The sequence below is a fragment of the Leuciscus leuciscus genome (assembly GCF_965113295.1).
Source record: "Leuciscus leuciscus genome assembly, chromosome: 9".
Taxonomy (NCBI): domain Eukaryota; kingdom Metazoa; phylum Chordata; class Actinopteri; order Cypriniformes; family Leuciscidae; genus Leuciscus; species Leuciscus leuciscus.
The window spans coordinates 9604906-9622117 of record NC_138733.1 but is presented as its reverse complement, the minus strand read 5'-3'; the positions used below and the strand labels follow the sequence as shown (position 1 = coordinate 9622117).

The following is a 17212-nucleotide window of genomic DNA, read 5'->3' as shown; positions in this document are numbered from 1 at the left end:
TACAGAGAATAAAAGGATATAAGCGCCGGAAAGCGCAGCAGGAAGGCAAGGAAGGCGGCGCAGCCAGCGACTTCAGTGACTCGTCCAGCTGAAGGTGCTCTCTCTCAGACGGCGCGGCTTCTTCTCCAGCTCCAGCGATGCGTGTGCTTCGCTTGAAGGATGAAAAATCAGATAATAGCTGCCTGCAAGCGGTATTTATAGGCCTAGACCACGCCCGTTTCGGCGGGACGTGACGCAGCGGGCGCGAAGCACCCTCATTGGATAGGCTGCTGCAGTTGCCGCAGAACAGCCAATAGGCGCGCGAGCTGCCTCGCCTATGTCTGTATGCTGCCCGCAACGTGTTTTGCATTATTACAAAATTAAGGATAATTTTTGGCTTCAATATCTCGCGGAAAAAGGATTTTCCCCTAGCGTAAGATATCTTACGCAGTACGAGAGACCTCTCGTAAGAGAACTATGTTATTCCCTTAACTAAGACGAGTTGATACATACCTCTGTCGTCTCAGTGCGTGCACTCAATCGCTCTGGCGCGTGGCGACACTTTGATAGCACTTAGCTTAGCCCAGTTCATTCATTAGGATCCAAACAGAGATGAAGTTAGAAGCGACCAAACACCTCCACGTTTTCCCTATTTAAACACAGTTACACAAGTAGTTACATGACCAAGTATGGTGACACAAAATAAAACATGGCGCTTTTCTTAGCGGGAAAAAAGGATAACTATAATGTATGACGGAATAGCACTTGGGGGCACTTCGACTCGGCGCAGTAATATCATCACTCCTGAAAAATCCTCTCCCCCCTGTCATTAGAACCAACGTGACTTTTTACTGCGCCGAGTCGAAGTGCTCCCAAGTGCTATTCCGTTGAGTGCAAGCACTGAGACGAGAGAGGTATGCATCAACTCGTCTTAGTTAAGGGAATAACAGTTTAATATGAAAAAACGGTGGAGTGTTCTTTTAAAGCACAAATTAATATGTTTGAGGGATCATTAGATTGAGATCTAAAATGTCACAAAACATGATCATAAAACATCTAAAGTATCATTCAATCTCTTATTTGCACTATATTACAATTCAGTCTTATGCAAAATCTGCTTTAATAAATGAGACTATTCACAACATAGGCTAGTTTTACAGTTAAGCCGACTGCACACTGTGCGATTTTGGCCACGATTTGGCCGTCTGAGACAAATTTAGCAAATCCTAAGTTTCCTCTGATCTTAGGCCAAAACCTGAAGTGTTTGATCGTTAGTTTGTCTTTTTGTTTGGAAAGATGTTTGAGTGTTGCTTTTCAAATGCACATTAAAAGCGACTCAAACTCGCAGTGCTTTCAGATGGAGCAGCGTTTACTACTGATCAGAGCCCTACGTCTGTAATGACAATCCTGGAGGCAAGTTGAAGTGAACCCAAATGCAACTTTAATTAACAAAACAAACATTAAACAAAGGCTGGAAACTGTAAACAAAGACAAGAACCTGGAAAAACATGCAATACTAGACAAAGACACAGGGCAAACATGAGGGCTTAAATACACTAGACTAACGAAAAGACAAGGGACACCTGTGAACAATAATCAGACGATTAACCAATGACAAGACACATGGCAGGATCACATGACAAACAGGGATCACATGACAAAACGAGAACCAGGAACAAGAAACAAAACCCAAAACATGACAACATCACTAACAAGCTGCACATAATAAATAATCACAGCTTTTGTGATTTCATAATAGCGATAAGCAAAATCTATTTCATGTTAATTGCGATTAATCGTGCAGCTCTATTTGATATGTTCACCGACAGCCGATTAATGAACGTTGCGATAAAATTTGACCAAATTTGACCTCTGACGAGATTCTGGCAGTGTCAGAAGATTTGACTCTCAGTCCTGCAGTGTGACTTCTCCTATGACAACCGTCACATTGTCTTCGTTTTTCAAGACAAGCCATGACCAAAATAAACATTAGAGATTTCTGTAGCCACCATTTCAATCCCGCGTGTAACGCAGCTCACATCACCAAACGTGTCATTGATTGATGATGTAAAACGTGTTCAATCATTTACATCTCAATAATCTGAACTCACAGCAGCAGAAAGAGGCTGAACACTTCAAATATACTTTACATTGTGATTCATGTGAGAGTCAAATATGATCTTACTCTAATTTCTCCAGTTTACAGTGAGGATTCTGTAGTACATCAGACAGCAGATTCACTGATTTTCCTATTTTATTTCCAGTCAGATCCAGATATCTCAGGTGTTCAGGGTTTGATCTCAGAGCTGAAGTCAGAGCAGCAAAACCTTCATCTGAGAGATCACAATATCTCAACCTGTAGAGAACAATGACACACACTTCACTCTCTCAGTTCAGATCAGATCAGTTTAGCAGTGAATCCATTATTAAAAGAAAGTTCAAACTTAAAGCACAAATTAATATGTTTGATGGATCATTAGATTGAGATCCAAAATGTCAAAAAACATGATCATAAAACATCTAAAGTATAATTCGATCAGGAAAAATAATCTCTTATTTGCACTATATTAAAGGGGTGGTTGAGTATGATTTCACTTTTCTAACTTTAGTTAGTGTGTACCGTATTTTCCGGACTATAAGTCGCACTTTTTTTCATAGTTTGGCTGGTCCTGTATAGTCAGGTGCGACTTATATATCAAAATTAATTCAGACTGAGATGAAAACATTACCGTCTACAGCCGCGAGAGGGCGCTCTATGGCGGAGTTGTTCAGACGCGACACCAAGGATGAAGAAAATTCAATGGATTCAGTGATGTGGAATGAGATTGCGGGAGCATGGTGAACTTGTTTACTGTTAACTTGCTTCTTGGACTCGCTGGCTTATGTTAATTTAGCCTATTCAGCCTCCCAGGTATATGTTCTTTATGCTATTGTGTAGCTGAATAACTGTTAATGTGGGGTGCGTTAACATACTGGACACCTACTCAGCCTGTTGTTCTGTGTGCTACTGTGTAGTTAAAATAACTTGCCTTTCCAGATTAAATGTCTGTTCTTGGTCTTGGATTTTGTGAAATAAATTTCTAAATAAATGCGACTTATAGTCCAGTGCGACTTATATATGTTTTTTTCCTCTTCATGACGCATTTTTTGACTGATCCGACTTATACTCCGGAGCGACTTATAGTCTGGAAAATACGGTAATGTTGCGGTTTGAGCTTAAACAACATCTCCAAAGTTACAATACTCGAAGTTCAAAGCAAAGGAAGATATTTGCTTTTAAAGAAAAGGACTACAACAAACTGTTTGGGACTACATGACATTCCTCCCGGGTTAGTGACATCACTAACCCTAGAATTTACATAAACCCCGCCCCCGGGAACACGCAGTCCATGTTGAGAAGAGGAAGAGTTGTTGTATAAGAGTACATTTGTGCATCCATCTTTTCACATGCAATAGAAAGTCACTCTGTGTGCATCTCACAACAGTTCCTATTTAAGCGATTTATAGATTATCATGACAGAAAATGCTAATTGAAGATAGTTAACTCCACATCAGCAACATAAATTCATCAACTAACCATTCAGAGACGTACTGTTGCATTCTACATGTTGTCACTTCTTCTTGAGTCTCTCCATCTTTGTCTGACTCCGTTTAAACATTAAAGGCATGACAGTTTCTGTCATTTTAGTGTGTCTGCGTGAGGTAATAGCAGCTGCTAACACACACTCGCTCTTGAAACCCCGCCCTCTGCAGCAGCTCATTTGCATTTAAAGGGCCAGGCACAAAACGGTGCGTTTTTGCAAACCCTCAAAAAGTGACAACTTTAACTTGCTATATAAAAATATCTGTGGGGTATTTTGCGCTAAAACTTCACACACACACTCTAGGGACATCATAGATATATTTTACATCATGTGAAAAGGGCATTTTACCACCCCTTTAAAATTCAGTCTTGTGCAAAATCTGCTTTAATAAATTACACTATTCACAACATAGGCTAGTTTTACTGTTACTAGATCTGTACTATGTAATATGTATGAAGTATCAATTAGTGTGTGTGTGTGTGTGTGTGTGTGTGTGTGTGTGTGTGTGTGTGTGTGTGTGTGTGTGTGTGTGTGTGTGTTCATTTTACAAAATTAATAACAATCCTTTACAAAGTGTCAATGCAGAAAGATGAACATAATTAACAGTAAGAATGAATCCAGCATGTTCTTCATTTCTCAGTTCTGACTGTGTTGAGCTCGAGTCTGTTTAAAGTCAAGAGACTGAAATGTTGATTGTGTGTGAAAGTGTGTATTTCAGTGTGACTCTCAGTCCTGCAGTTTCATGTTATTGAGGATCAGCTCATGTGTTCAATCATTTACAGCTCAATAATCTGAACTCACAGCAGCAGAAAGAGGCTGAACACTTCAAATATACTTTACATTGTCAAGTCAAGTCAAGTTTATTTGTATAGCGCTTTTCACAATACAGATTGTATCAAAGCAGCTTCACAGTATTAAATTGTGATTCATGTGATTCATTGTGATTCAAATTGTGATTCATGAGTGAGAGTCAAATATGATCTTACTCTAATTTCTCCAGTTTACAGTGAGGATTCTGTAGTACATCAGACAGCAGATTCACTGATTTTCCTATTTTATTCTCAGACAGATTCAGTTCTCTCAGGTGTTCAGGGTTTGATCTCAGAGCTGAAGTCAGAGCAGAACAACCTTCATCTGTGAGATCACAATTTCTCAACCTGTAGAGAGATGAAAATCAAACAGCATAATTTAAACACTATCAAATGGCTTTCCATCAAATTTCAACTCTAATATAAACAATGTAAAATTCTTATCCAAGGTTCATGGTCAAATTTGTCTATTTACAAAGTGTTTTTGCAGCGGTAAGAAATGTAGCCAATCACAGACATGTTTGCTGATCTCTTTTTTGTTCAGTGCCGAGTTCTTCACACTCGCGAATCCTCTCTTTAACAAAAAGACAGATTTTCTTTATGCAGTGTAGACAACTTTGTGAGATTGTGAACTGAGATTGTGACAGCTTTATAATGATTGTAAAGGGAGTGCTCTTTCGAAGCTATACATTGAATAAAAGTTTTGTTTTTCTCGCTGCTGAGGACCGATGGTATGGATATGGAAGCTTGTTTCCGCCACTGAATAATAAATAAATAATAATAATTGCGACTTTTTATCTCACAATTCTGACTTTTTTTTCTCACAATTGCGATATATCAAGTCAGAATTGTGACTTTTTTTCTCAGAATTGCGAGATATGAAGTCAGAATTGTGAGAAATAAAGTCGCAAATCTGATAAATAAAGTCGCAATTGCGAGATATGAAGTCGCAATTCTGAGAAATAAAGTCGCAATTGGGAGATATTAAGTCAGAATTGCATGATATAAAAGTCCGTCTTTTTTTCCCTTTGAATTGGACTTTATATCTCACAATTGTGAGTTTATATCTCACAATTCTGAGAAAAGATGTCAGAATTCCGAGATATAAACTCGTAATTATGTGTTATAAAGTCAGAATTGCGAGAAAAAAAAGTCAGAATTCTGACTTTATAACACGCAATTCCGACTTTATTTCACGCAATTCTGACTTTATATCTCGCAATTCTGACTTTATAACACGCAATTGCGACTTTATTTCACGCAATTCTGACTTTATATCTCGCAATTCTGACTTTATAACACGCAATTGCGACTTTATTTCACGCAATTCTGACTTTATATATCGCAATTCTGACTTTATAACACGCAATTGCGACTTTATTTCACGCAATTCTGACATTATTTCACGAAATTCAGACTTTATATCTCGCAATTCTGAGAAATAAAGTCAGAATTGCGAGATGTCAAACTCGCAATTGTGAGATAAAAAGTCGCAATTATCTTTTAAAATGTTTTATTCTGTGGCGGAAACAAGCTTCCATACGATGGCCAATTACACGCTGCAAAACGGCATGTCAAAATAGATACGCACAACAGATTAATAGATAAATAGAAAAATATTCATATCAATATATTTTTGAAATTCCATTTCAAATATTTGCAAAAGTAATGACTTGTAAATAGTCTTAAGGCGAGACACTACAGGTGAATAGGGTAACATTTTAAAATAATAGATATCACCATGAAACTTCCTCAGTTGATTACTTACACAAGTATATAAAAAAAATGTATTACAAGTTTTAGAAATTTGTATGTTTAATTATGCAAATTAGGCATTATCTCATTAAATATGCACGATTTTGCATATATTTTCAGTAGATAGATCTGAACATATGATAAAGCCAGGTGCAAATTTCAAAGTTCAAATTTCAGGATATATGCTCTTATAACCTAGGAAATCAAAATATACTGTCCATAGCCTTAAAAAATCGATTTTCGCCATATTTTTTTTATTAAAATGTCACATAAATCAGGCCAGGAATGATTTATTAACAAATCCCTCTGAAAATATCTTCAGAATACTGCTAAGTGTATAACTGGAAAGTTTGGTGTACACAGGTGCTACATAGGCTGAGATGTATGTACTGGTATGTACACTAATTTTGAGAAAACGGCAGTTAAAAATTTAAATAGCTCTAAATGAGATTTCGTCATTAGCTTTAAATCCCCCTTTGGACATTCACGATTGGTTACTGATAGAAAGAAAATGCCCATATTTGGGTTACATAGCGTTGTGCAGGAGACTCAGAGCTTTACAACGATACCGGTCACGACAGACTTCAGTATAAACAGATGGAACTCGGCATGTCGCGTTGGAATGCTAACTTCCTGGTTTATTCTGGAGAAATTACTGCCGCAAGTAAACAAAATGTAATAAAATAAACATCTTAATGTATATTTTAAACGTTTTCTTTATAGCAGCTTGAAAGAACACATATTGAAGGAGTAAACTAGCCCAAAATTTCAAAACTGACCACTGCATGAAAAATCAATGTTTTTGCCTGCCGTGTCTCGCCTTAAATGTCTCATTGTACATTGCTATTCTTGTTAAGTAAGAGTCGTTGCTACACATTAAATCTGCACTTTACTAGAGAACCATCACTAATTTCACATACTTAGGGATTTGATTCTTAATTGTCAATTTCACAGTAAAGTTAAAATGTTTCACTTTAATCTAAACATCAAGTTTAATCAAACATAAACCATACATCAAATGTTTTAGGAGATTTGAGCTACTTGATAAATGAGCTGTTTCTCCAGTGGTTTGCTTGGTCCTAAATATTTAAATTCCTTCTTTATGTGCAAGAACATTCAACTAGTAAACCTGAATTATTTATTCATACACAAATTTTCTGACTTTGTATGAATGCCCGAAGGAATTTTACATTGTCACGGTTTAAGAAACACATCAAAATACTGACCACTGAACTCTAGACAACATCTGCAGCACTGAAGATTTATGAACTGTTATTTTCCTGATGTTTTAACAGTGAACTGATTGTTCTGATTGATACTTACTGAACTGATCTGGATTCTTTAATCACAGGAAAAAGCTTCTGAAGAACCTTTAGTTTTTCAGTTTTATTGTTTCTTCCAACAAAATCATGAATATTAAACTCATCCAGCTTCTCCTCTGATGTCAACAACACAAAGACTACAGCTGACCACTGAGATGAAGAGAGTTTGACTTCCTTTATTCTTCCAGATTTCAGATACTGTTGTATTTCCTCCACTAGTGAACGATCACCCAGTTCATTCAGACAGTGGAACAGATTGATGGATTTCTCTGGAGAGTCAATGGTCCTGATCTTCTTCTTGATGTACTTAACTGTTTCCTCATTGCTGTCAGATCTACTTGTCTGTTTCATTAGTCTTTGTAGGAGAATCTGATGAGACTCCACTGACAGACCCAGAAGAAACCGCAGGAAAAGATCCAGATGTCCATTTTTACTCTGTAGAGCCTCATCCACAGCTCTCCGATGCAGCGCAGATAATGACACATGTTTAAACATGAGCTGAAACCGGTCCTTTGACCATTCATCTTCTGGTGTATTGAGCTGAAACTGTTTGGTGATTTGGTCAAACACATTTGTGTTGTTGGTTGTACAGGAGAGATGCACATATAGAGCCGCTAGATGTTCCTGAACACTCAGATGAACAAAGCAGAAGACTTTCCCCTGATACCAGCCAAACTCCTCTCTGAAGATCTGAGTGCACAATCCTGAGTAAACTGATGCTTCTGTCACATCAATGCCACACTCTCTCAAGTCTTCCTCATAGAAGATCACATTGCCTTTCAGAAGCTGCTGAAAAGCCAGTTTCCCCAGTTTGAGGATCATGTCTTCATCAGTCACGTTCTTCTCATAGTCCTTCTCATGTTTGATGTTGGTCTGAAGGATCAGGAAGTGTGTGTACATCTGAGTGAGAGTCTTGGGAATCTCTCCAGTCTCTGCTTCGCTCAACATCTTCTCCAGAACAGTGGCTGAGATCCAGCAGAACACTGGGATGTGGCACATGATGTAGAGGCTCCTTGATGACTTCAGGTGTGAGATGATTGTATTGGCCAGACTCTGATCACTGATTCTCTTCCTGAAGTATTCCTCCTTCTGTGGATCATTGAAGCCTCGTACCTCTGTCACTCGATGGACACACTCAGAGGGGACGAGATCGGCTGCTGCTGGTCTGGAGGTGATCCAGATGAGAGCAGAGGGAAGCAGATTCCCCACAATGAGGTTCGTCAGCAACACGTCCACTGAGGCTGATTCACTTACATCACACAACCTCACATCAATCTGAAAATCCAGAGACAGACGACACTCGTCCAGACCATCAAAGATGAACAACACTTTATATTTGTCACTGGATATTTCCATTTCTTTAGTTTCAGGGAAAAAGACATGAAGAAGATCTGAAAGACTGAGTGTTTTGTCCTTCATCAGATTGATCTCTCTGAAAGGAAGTGGAAATATGAGCTGGACGTCCTGATTCTCTTTCTCTTCAGCCCAGTCCAGGATGAACTTCTGCACAGAGACTGTTTTTCCAATGCCAGCGACTCCCTTTGTCAGCACAGTTCTGATGGGTTTGTCTTGTCCAGGTAAAGGTCTAAAGATGTCATTGCATTTGATCGGTGTGTCCTCTGTTGCTGCTCTCCTGGATTGTGTCTCAATCTGTCTCACCTCATGTTCATTACTGATGTCTCCACTCTCACTCTCTGTGATGTAGAGCTCTGTGTAAATCTCATTCAGGAGTGTTGGGTTTCCCTGCTGTGCTGTTCCCCCATACAGACACTCAAACTTCTTCATCAGATTTGATCTAAACCTGTTGAGATTGGATTTTTTTGCAAAATCAGCCTCTGAATTTTTACCCACTCCTCTTAAGTGGTTTATTTAATTCCCACCAAACTTTTTCAACATGATGAAAATACATTAAATGTGAACGGATATTGAATATCTCAAATGGTTTTGCTATGGCGAGGGATTAAAGTCATGTCAAAAAAAGAAAAAAACAGGAAAAGCCTCATATCTTCTAAAAATGTTATTATACACCATTTTTTTCTATACAAAATTCTACAAATATTACAACTAAACCCATTTTTTTTCAATTCAAGAAGCATGTATAAGTTAAAAACAGGCAGAATAGTGCTGTTTGTTTTAAAAAATCAAGTCATAAATAGGGCTATGCTGCCCTCTTGTGTTCAAAATAGTACATACAACTTTCAGGTAGGCCTATTGTATTTATATATAAATGTTATTTCCCTGCTTTTCTGTTCCCTCATACAGACACTCAAACTTCTTCATCAGATTTGATCTGAACATGTTGAGGACTATTTGGCTGTAAAATTAGAATACAACATTATTACATGAGTTAAAGAGGTTAAAAAATAAAGCAAAATGTCTTGTTTTCAGTGTCATGAGACATTAAGCAAATAATTGGTTTTATGAAATGTGTCAGTTTCTAATAATGTATTTGAGAAATGTGTGATAATGCACTGCAACAAAATCAACAATAAAAAAAAACTACAATTGACCTGACAGCAAAATACCTGCTTTCATTAAAGTCCTGTAGTTGATTCATAGAGTGGTCATACTTCTTACAGAGGGGTTTTGTTACGGCTGTTCTGGGTGGAGGGATTGAACTGAAACATCATGAGAATCAGAGAATGAATGGTTGTTAATGAACTTATTATCAATGCACTTGCTAAAGGTCACAACCATAATAAACAAACAAAAAAACAAACAATATTTTACTTTGTCGTCAATATCTGCTTGCTATCATTCTATTGGCCGTACAGATTGTTGTTTATAACTGAATAATTTTAATTTAATATAAAGATGTTATACCTGAAATGTAGTGGCACATGCATAGACACATCACTCCTCATAGACACACAGCTGGGCTCTGGCTCTGATCTCTTCTGATGAACTGAACTAAAACAGAGAGAGATTAAAGTGAATCATTTGAATTGCTTGATATTCATGTATCATTAAAAACGTATGATATTTACATTTACACCATGTTGATACAAAACCTGTACCGAACTAAGCAATTTAACGTGTCTCTCTGCCTAATATCTAATACGAATGCCATAATAACATGAATAATTAGTATATAAAGCATTGTAATATAAATATGACACACATCTGAGCTATGGTTCTGATCTCTTCTGCTGAAATGTAACTGTAACCGAACAGATTTAAGGAATTATACAAGGAATTATACCAGGAATTAATCAGGAATCAGACACTCTGATATTACCTTAATAATTTCGACAACAGTTTATGATCTTATTAACAATGCACTTGCTGAAGGTCACAACTGTAATAAACAAACAGTATTTTACTTTGTGGTCAATTTCTGTTTGCTGTCATTTTTATGACCAGACCGCTTGTGGTTTATAACTAAATAACTTAAATTGAATATAAAGAAATGTTATACCTGAAATGTAGTGGCACATCCATAGACGCATCACTCCTCATAGACACACAGCTGGGCTCTGGTTCTGATCTCTTCTGATGAACTGAACTATAACAGAGAGAGATTCAAGTGAATTCTTTGAATTACTGTATTACTATTAGTTTATTTAAAAAAAAAACACTTATGATCTTTTCATTTACAATGTTGATACAAAAACCATAAAAGGCGCACTGAGTGCTTTCATAGATGTGTCACTCTGCCTAATATCTATAAAAACATGAATACCTTGTATTTAAAACATCATAATATAAATATGACACGTCTGAGCTCTGGTCTTATTGTTTTTATTAAAATTCTCACTTTTACACACACACACACACACACACACACACACACACACACACACACACACACACACACACACACACACACACACAGACACACACACACACTCACACACACATGTTTTTGGGAGACTCTAATTCTGTCAATTAAAGGTGATTTAATCTAGTGTTTATTCAAAGTACCTGCATCCTGGAGAAAACTCTTCATCTCTGGATGTCTGTGTGTCATCCATGATGAAGCTGAACAGTTGAAACAGAATATGATCTCCAACACTGACTCTGAATGAAAATGACAAACAATAATTCAGCTGAAAGGATCTGAGAGCCAGAGAAACAGGATCATGAGACGCGGCGTTCACTCAAATACACAATGTTAGTCGAATAGCCTATTAGGCTACACAAAGGGAAAACCCCCACATACAACACAAAACCAATTAAACCAGGTTAATTTGAAATATCATAAAACTAAAATGATCAAATACATGTCAAAGAACTATTTACGTCCTTTGTAAAAAAAAAAAAAAAAAATGAATGCGGAAGTCACATGTAAAGTAAAGCGTCTCGAGACCTTAACACTCACCTTGATCAACATTTAATTACATATCGATTAAAAAACCTCCTCCATCTGTTCTTTCAAGTAGCTACATAAATGTACATTCACGGCTTAGTTTTATTAAGGTTATTATAAACCTTTGATACTCCGTATAGAATCGATTCTGGTTGTTTTAGATGCGCGGTAGTGCATGTGTAATATTTTTTGTGGAGTTTGGACTTTGTGCACACAAGATATAAATGAGCCACACCTAACAAATATGTGAACTGCGTGAACTGTCAGGTGTTTGTTGAGATATTATGAGGATCTGAACTTCTTGCCACACTGATCACAGCTGGATGGTTTTTCATGACAACGCAGATGAAGTGGCTGTTGTTCTGGAAATATTCACCCGATTGTACACCAAGGATTAATATATGTCCAGATTCCCCACAATGAGGTTCGTCAACAACACGTCCACTGAGGCTGATTCACTTACATCACACAACCTCACATCGCTCTGAAAATCCAGAGACAGACGACACTCATCCAGACCATCAAAGATGAACAACACTTTATATTTGTCACTGGATATTTCCATTTCTTTAGTTTCAGGGAAAAAGACATGAAGAAGCTCTGAAAGACTGAGTGTTTTGTGTAGCTACCCCACTTGAATGATGATCAAATTACTCCTTAAACTGATGTTTCCATTAGCGTTTTATTCGTGACACTCATGTAGACACCGTAAGAGCTACAGCAAAAACACAAACAATAAAAACAAACAAACACTGTCACTCCAACACATTAACCAACATCACAATAAAACTATACAATTACAAAAATGATAAACATTACACTTAGTTTACCTTATAACCCTCAAATGGGATGCACAAAACTTCATGGGGGGGGAAGAAAACCGTCATGCAATAAGCTGCGTCCTTCACGAAAGTGTGCGCACATACACATAGCGGAAACAGAACGTGCTTTATACACATGTTGGTGCACGTTAAGGCCGTATCATAATAAAAGTCCTTCAAAATAACTATACACATAGATCGGTACAGACCTTATAAATTCAAACAAATTAGCAATCATTTACACTCCCACCAAATCATGAGTTATAATAAACAAAATGATTTCAAAATTACAATGACACATAAAAAAAAATAAATAAAAAAAAAGATAATAATAATAATAATAATAATAATAATAATAATAATAATAAACAAAAACTTTAACAAGTCTCCAACAGTAAAACCAATTTCTGAACAGGACGTTCAATTACAGAAAGCTTCCCTAGACGTTCTCCCTTCTTTCCAAGATCTTTGTCACCAAGATGAACCCTAACTCTCCTCACAAGTCCATCCGAATCTATGGTCGTTTCTACAATCCTACCTAACAACCATTTGTGTCTAGGTAGATCGTTGTCCTTGACAATCACTATGTCCCCTATTAACAAATTTCTCTTAGGGGTGTGCCAACGCTGTCTGACTGCAATATTTGAGAGATACTCTTTACGCCAGCGACTCCAGAATTGTTCAGCGAGATATTGGACATGGCGCCACCTTTTTCTGGCATAAAGATCTTCTTTAGTGAACTTGCCTGGAGGAGGTAAAGCAATAGTGGATTTCATGGTAAGAAAATGATTTGGCGTTATGGGTTCAAGGCTATTTGGATCGCTTAAATTGTTGACAGTGAGTGGGCGACTGTTTACGATTGACATAGCTTCGTAGAGGAACGCTCTTAAAGATGAATCATCAACCCTTTCAGAAGCAATTGAAAGTGTAGACTGGAGGACACTTCTGACAGTCCTAATCTGTCGCTCCCATACACCTCCTGTATGACTTGCACATGGTGCATTCATTACAAAGTCGCACTGATTCAAAGCCAAGAAGTTATTCAGCTTCTCAGTGTCAAGTTCTTGGAGTGCTTCAGCCAACTCATTCTTAGCCCCCACAAAGTTGCTCCCTTGATCAGATCTAATCTGCCGCACGGCTCCACGTATGGAAATAAAACAGCGCAAGCCATTAATGAAGGAATCTGTTGACATTGAATCAAGCATCTCAATATGAATGGCACGAGAAGACAGACAAGTAAAGATCAATCCATATCTTTTGTGCACCTTTCGTCCTAGTTTCACAGAAAATGGACCAAAACAATCCATACCACAGTAAGTGAATGGTGGAGAAGGATTCACTCTCTCTGAAGGCAAGTCAGCCATCTTTTGCTCTTCTGTTGGACGCCTGTGTTTTCTACAGGTAACACAATTACGCACATGAGATGCTACAACACGATTGATGCCTGGAATCCAAAACCCCCTTGAACGAATCTCATTGATGGTAAATCCTTTACCTTGATGTTTAACTCTTTCATGGCAGTCAGCTATGATCATTTTTGTAATGTGATGGTCTTTGGGGATAATTGTAGGATGTTTGAGTAGACTACAAATAGAAGAGTTGCGAAGTCTTCCTCCCACCTTAAGCACACCATCACTATCAAGAAATGGATCAAGGTTGTACAATTCATTGTGAGATGACAATTGGATACCTTTACTTAATGCTTTCAATTCAGTTTCAAACACATGTCTTTGCAGAAGTTTAATTATGAGACACTCAGCCTTTTCTCTTTCCTCAACTGTAGAAAGTCTGTTTGACTTATCCTTGCGAATCCGACGTTGAATACGTGCAATCGCTCCTATTACCTGAGACCAAGATGAGAACTTTGACAGGCGATTTACAATGGTTTCCTGTTCCACTGCCTTTGTGTTAAGCGTTTGAGAACATCTGACTTCGGAGTCACCTAGTTGTAATTCTGTAATCTCGTTGGCGGGAAGAACCATCTCCTTATTCCATAAGAACCTCGGCCCTGTAAACCAGTCAGATGAAATCATTTCATCAACAGTGAGACCTCTTGAGACATGATCTGCAGGATTGTCCCTTGTTGGAACATACCGCCATTGCTGCGGAACTGTACTTAAATGAATCCTTTGTACTCTGTTAGCAACAAATGTATGAAATCGTCTGGCCTCATTATTGATATATCCCAGAACAACCTTGGAGTCAGTCCAGAAAAACTCTGTGATGTCAGGATACCGAAGTTCTTGCTTAAGGATTTTACTGACATTCACTGAAACGACTGCAGCAGTCAACTCCAACCTTGGAATAGTTGTAATCTTTAAAGGAGATACACGAGACTTCCCCATGGCAAGAGCAACATGGACATCTTTACTTTCATTCTTCAACCTCAGATATGAGCACTGTCCATAGCCACTAGTACTAGCATCTGAAAAATGATGCAGCTCTACTTCCGTTACCTTTCCAAACCCAGGAGGAGCATATGTGCGGGGAATATTCACCTTCTTCAAGTTGCCCAAATCTCTTCTCCAGCACTCCCAACTTGGCTGCAACTCATTTCTCAGTGTGTCATCCCAACCTGTACCATGTCTGCATACTTCCTGAAGTATTTTCTTTCCATGAAGAATGAATGGAGCTAAGAACCCTAATGGGTCATACAATGATGCAATCGTAGATAAGATTCCACGTCGAGTTGCTGGCTGTTCCTTGAGAGAAATATCAAACTTGAAACAATCACATTCCATGTTCCACTGAATCCCCAATGTTCGCTCTGTCAAGGAATCAAATGAGAGATCAGGTTCCTTTACATTGATTGCTCGTTCTGAGGGAGGAATACTTTCCAGCACAGCATTATAATTAGACACAAATTTGTGAAGTCTAAGGCCACCAATGGCACAAAGGTCTCGGGCTTCTTGAGCAAGTTGAATTGCATCCTCTGTTGTTTGTACACTTGTAACACCATCATCTACATAGAAATCATTCATTACAAACTGAAATCCCAAAGGGTACTGGTCCTTGTTACCTTCAGCCAAATACTTCAATCCATAGTTCACACATCCTGGAGATGAAGACGCTCCAAAGAGATGAACTGTCATTCTGTACTCTCGAGGTTGTTCTTTTAAGTCTCCATTTCTCCACCACAAGAAACGCAGAAAGTCTCTGTCTGCTTCAGGCACATGGAACTGATGAAACATTTTCTCAATATCACATATTAAAGCAACAGGGTGCTGGCGAAATCTGAGAAGAACACCGGTCAAATTGTTCATCAAGTCAGGTCCTTGAAGGAGATGATCATTTAAACTCATTCCATCATACCTCGCAGAACAATCAAAAACAACTCTCAGCTTGTCTGGTTTCTTCGGGTGATAAACACCGTGATGAGGAACATACCATCTTTCACCTTGACTCCCTCCATCTTTAACTTCCTCTGCCTCTCCTCTGTAAATGACCTCCTCCATAAATTTCACATAATGCTCTTTGTACCTTTGGTCCTTTAACAATTTTCTCTTTAGATGGTTAAGTCTCACAAGAGCAAGTTGTCTGTTGTCTGGCAAATTAGGTCTCGCTTTAAAGGGTAGAGGCATTTCATAGTGTCCAGAGCTATTTCTCTTTATACCATCACTTAATTTGTTCAAAAAGGCGATGTCATCTTGAGAGAGAACTTTTCCATCATCATTAGCATCTTTAAAATCAGATTCTAAAATGCGTATGGCATCTGCAGGAGTCAATGAAGGAATTTCTTTAACAGAAAGTCTATGACAGAGACTAGTGATACCTGAAGAGTCAAGCCTGGGTAATGAAGGTCCAACAATGCTCCAACCCAGATCAGTTTTGACAGCATAAGGTTCATCATTCTCTCCTAAAATCGCTTGTCTTGGTGCCAGCGCTCTAGCACAATTATAGCCAATCAAAAGACCGGCTTCACAGTCCTTCAAAGAGGGTATCTCCTCAGCAATTGCAGAAAGATGATTCCAAAGTTTGGCTGTTTCACACGTAGGTATATGTGCATGGTTGACTGGAATACAATCTTTAGTATAAACAGGGGGGAGTTCAATATAAGTAGCAGAACTATAACCCCTTACACGAAGTCCTGAAATCCTTTCACTCTTCACTATGGTGTCCTTTCCAGTCATAGTGGTCAGTTTTAACTTGACAGGAAATTTATCTGCCTGCAAGACATTGCTCACTTCTTGGTCGATAAAGGTTGTATCACTCTGTGAATCGAGCAAGGCATAAACAAGTTTTTCTGTACTCACATTGTTGCTTGATGATAACCATACTGGCACAACCATCGATGTATAAGATGATCCCTTTCCGGCCACACTCAGAGACAGAACGGCTGTCGACTCATCTTCTAACCTTGGAGCAGATGCAGTTAATGGAACTAGCCTTTCTCTTTTGGTGAAGTTATCATCATGAAGGCAAGTAGGATGTTTCCCTTTACATGAGTTACAGGAATGGCGATGACGACAGTCTCTTACACTATGGCCAGTTTTCAAACATCCATAACAAAGATTGTTTTCCTTCACATATGTCCGTCGTTCTGCTAGTGTCTTGGTCATCAATTTGGAACAATCATAGAGCTGATGTTGAGGATCTTGACAAAACACGCAGGGAGGTTTGACATTTTTCTTGA

The 17212-nt window shown here is 38.2% G+C and overlaps 1 protein-coding gene and 1 pseudogene across 2 annotated transcripts in view; one reads left to right on the top strand and one right to left on the bottom strand.

The window, feature by feature from the left end:
• LOC309506214 (NACHT, LRR and PYD domains-containing protein 3-like) overlaps nucleotides 1–17212 on the bottom strand; it is a 162708-nt gene that overhangs the window by 66951 nt on the left and 78545 nt on the right. The window contains exons 11-15 of the mRNA XM_082179917.1: nucleotides 10273–10359; nucleotides 9975–10067; nucleotides 7451–9250; nucleotides 4550–4720; nucleotides 2165–2335 (exon numbers count right to left, since the gene is read on the bottom strand). Coding sequence (XP_082036043.1) covers nucleotides 2165–2335; nucleotides 4550–4720; nucleotides 7451–9250; nucleotides 9975–10067; nucleotides 10273–10359 — 2322 coding nt within the window. The remainder of the gene's footprint in view (nucleotides 1–2164; nucleotides 2336–4549; nucleotides 4721–7450; nucleotides 9251–9974; nucleotides 10068–10272; nucleotides 10360–17212) is intronic.
• The window catches only part of LOC309506263 (glutamate carboxypeptidase 2-like), an 81121-nt pseudogene that overhangs the window by 44169 nt on the left and 19740 nt on the right, over nucleotides 1–17212 (top strand). The gene's annotated exons all lie outside the window — the stretch shown is intronic.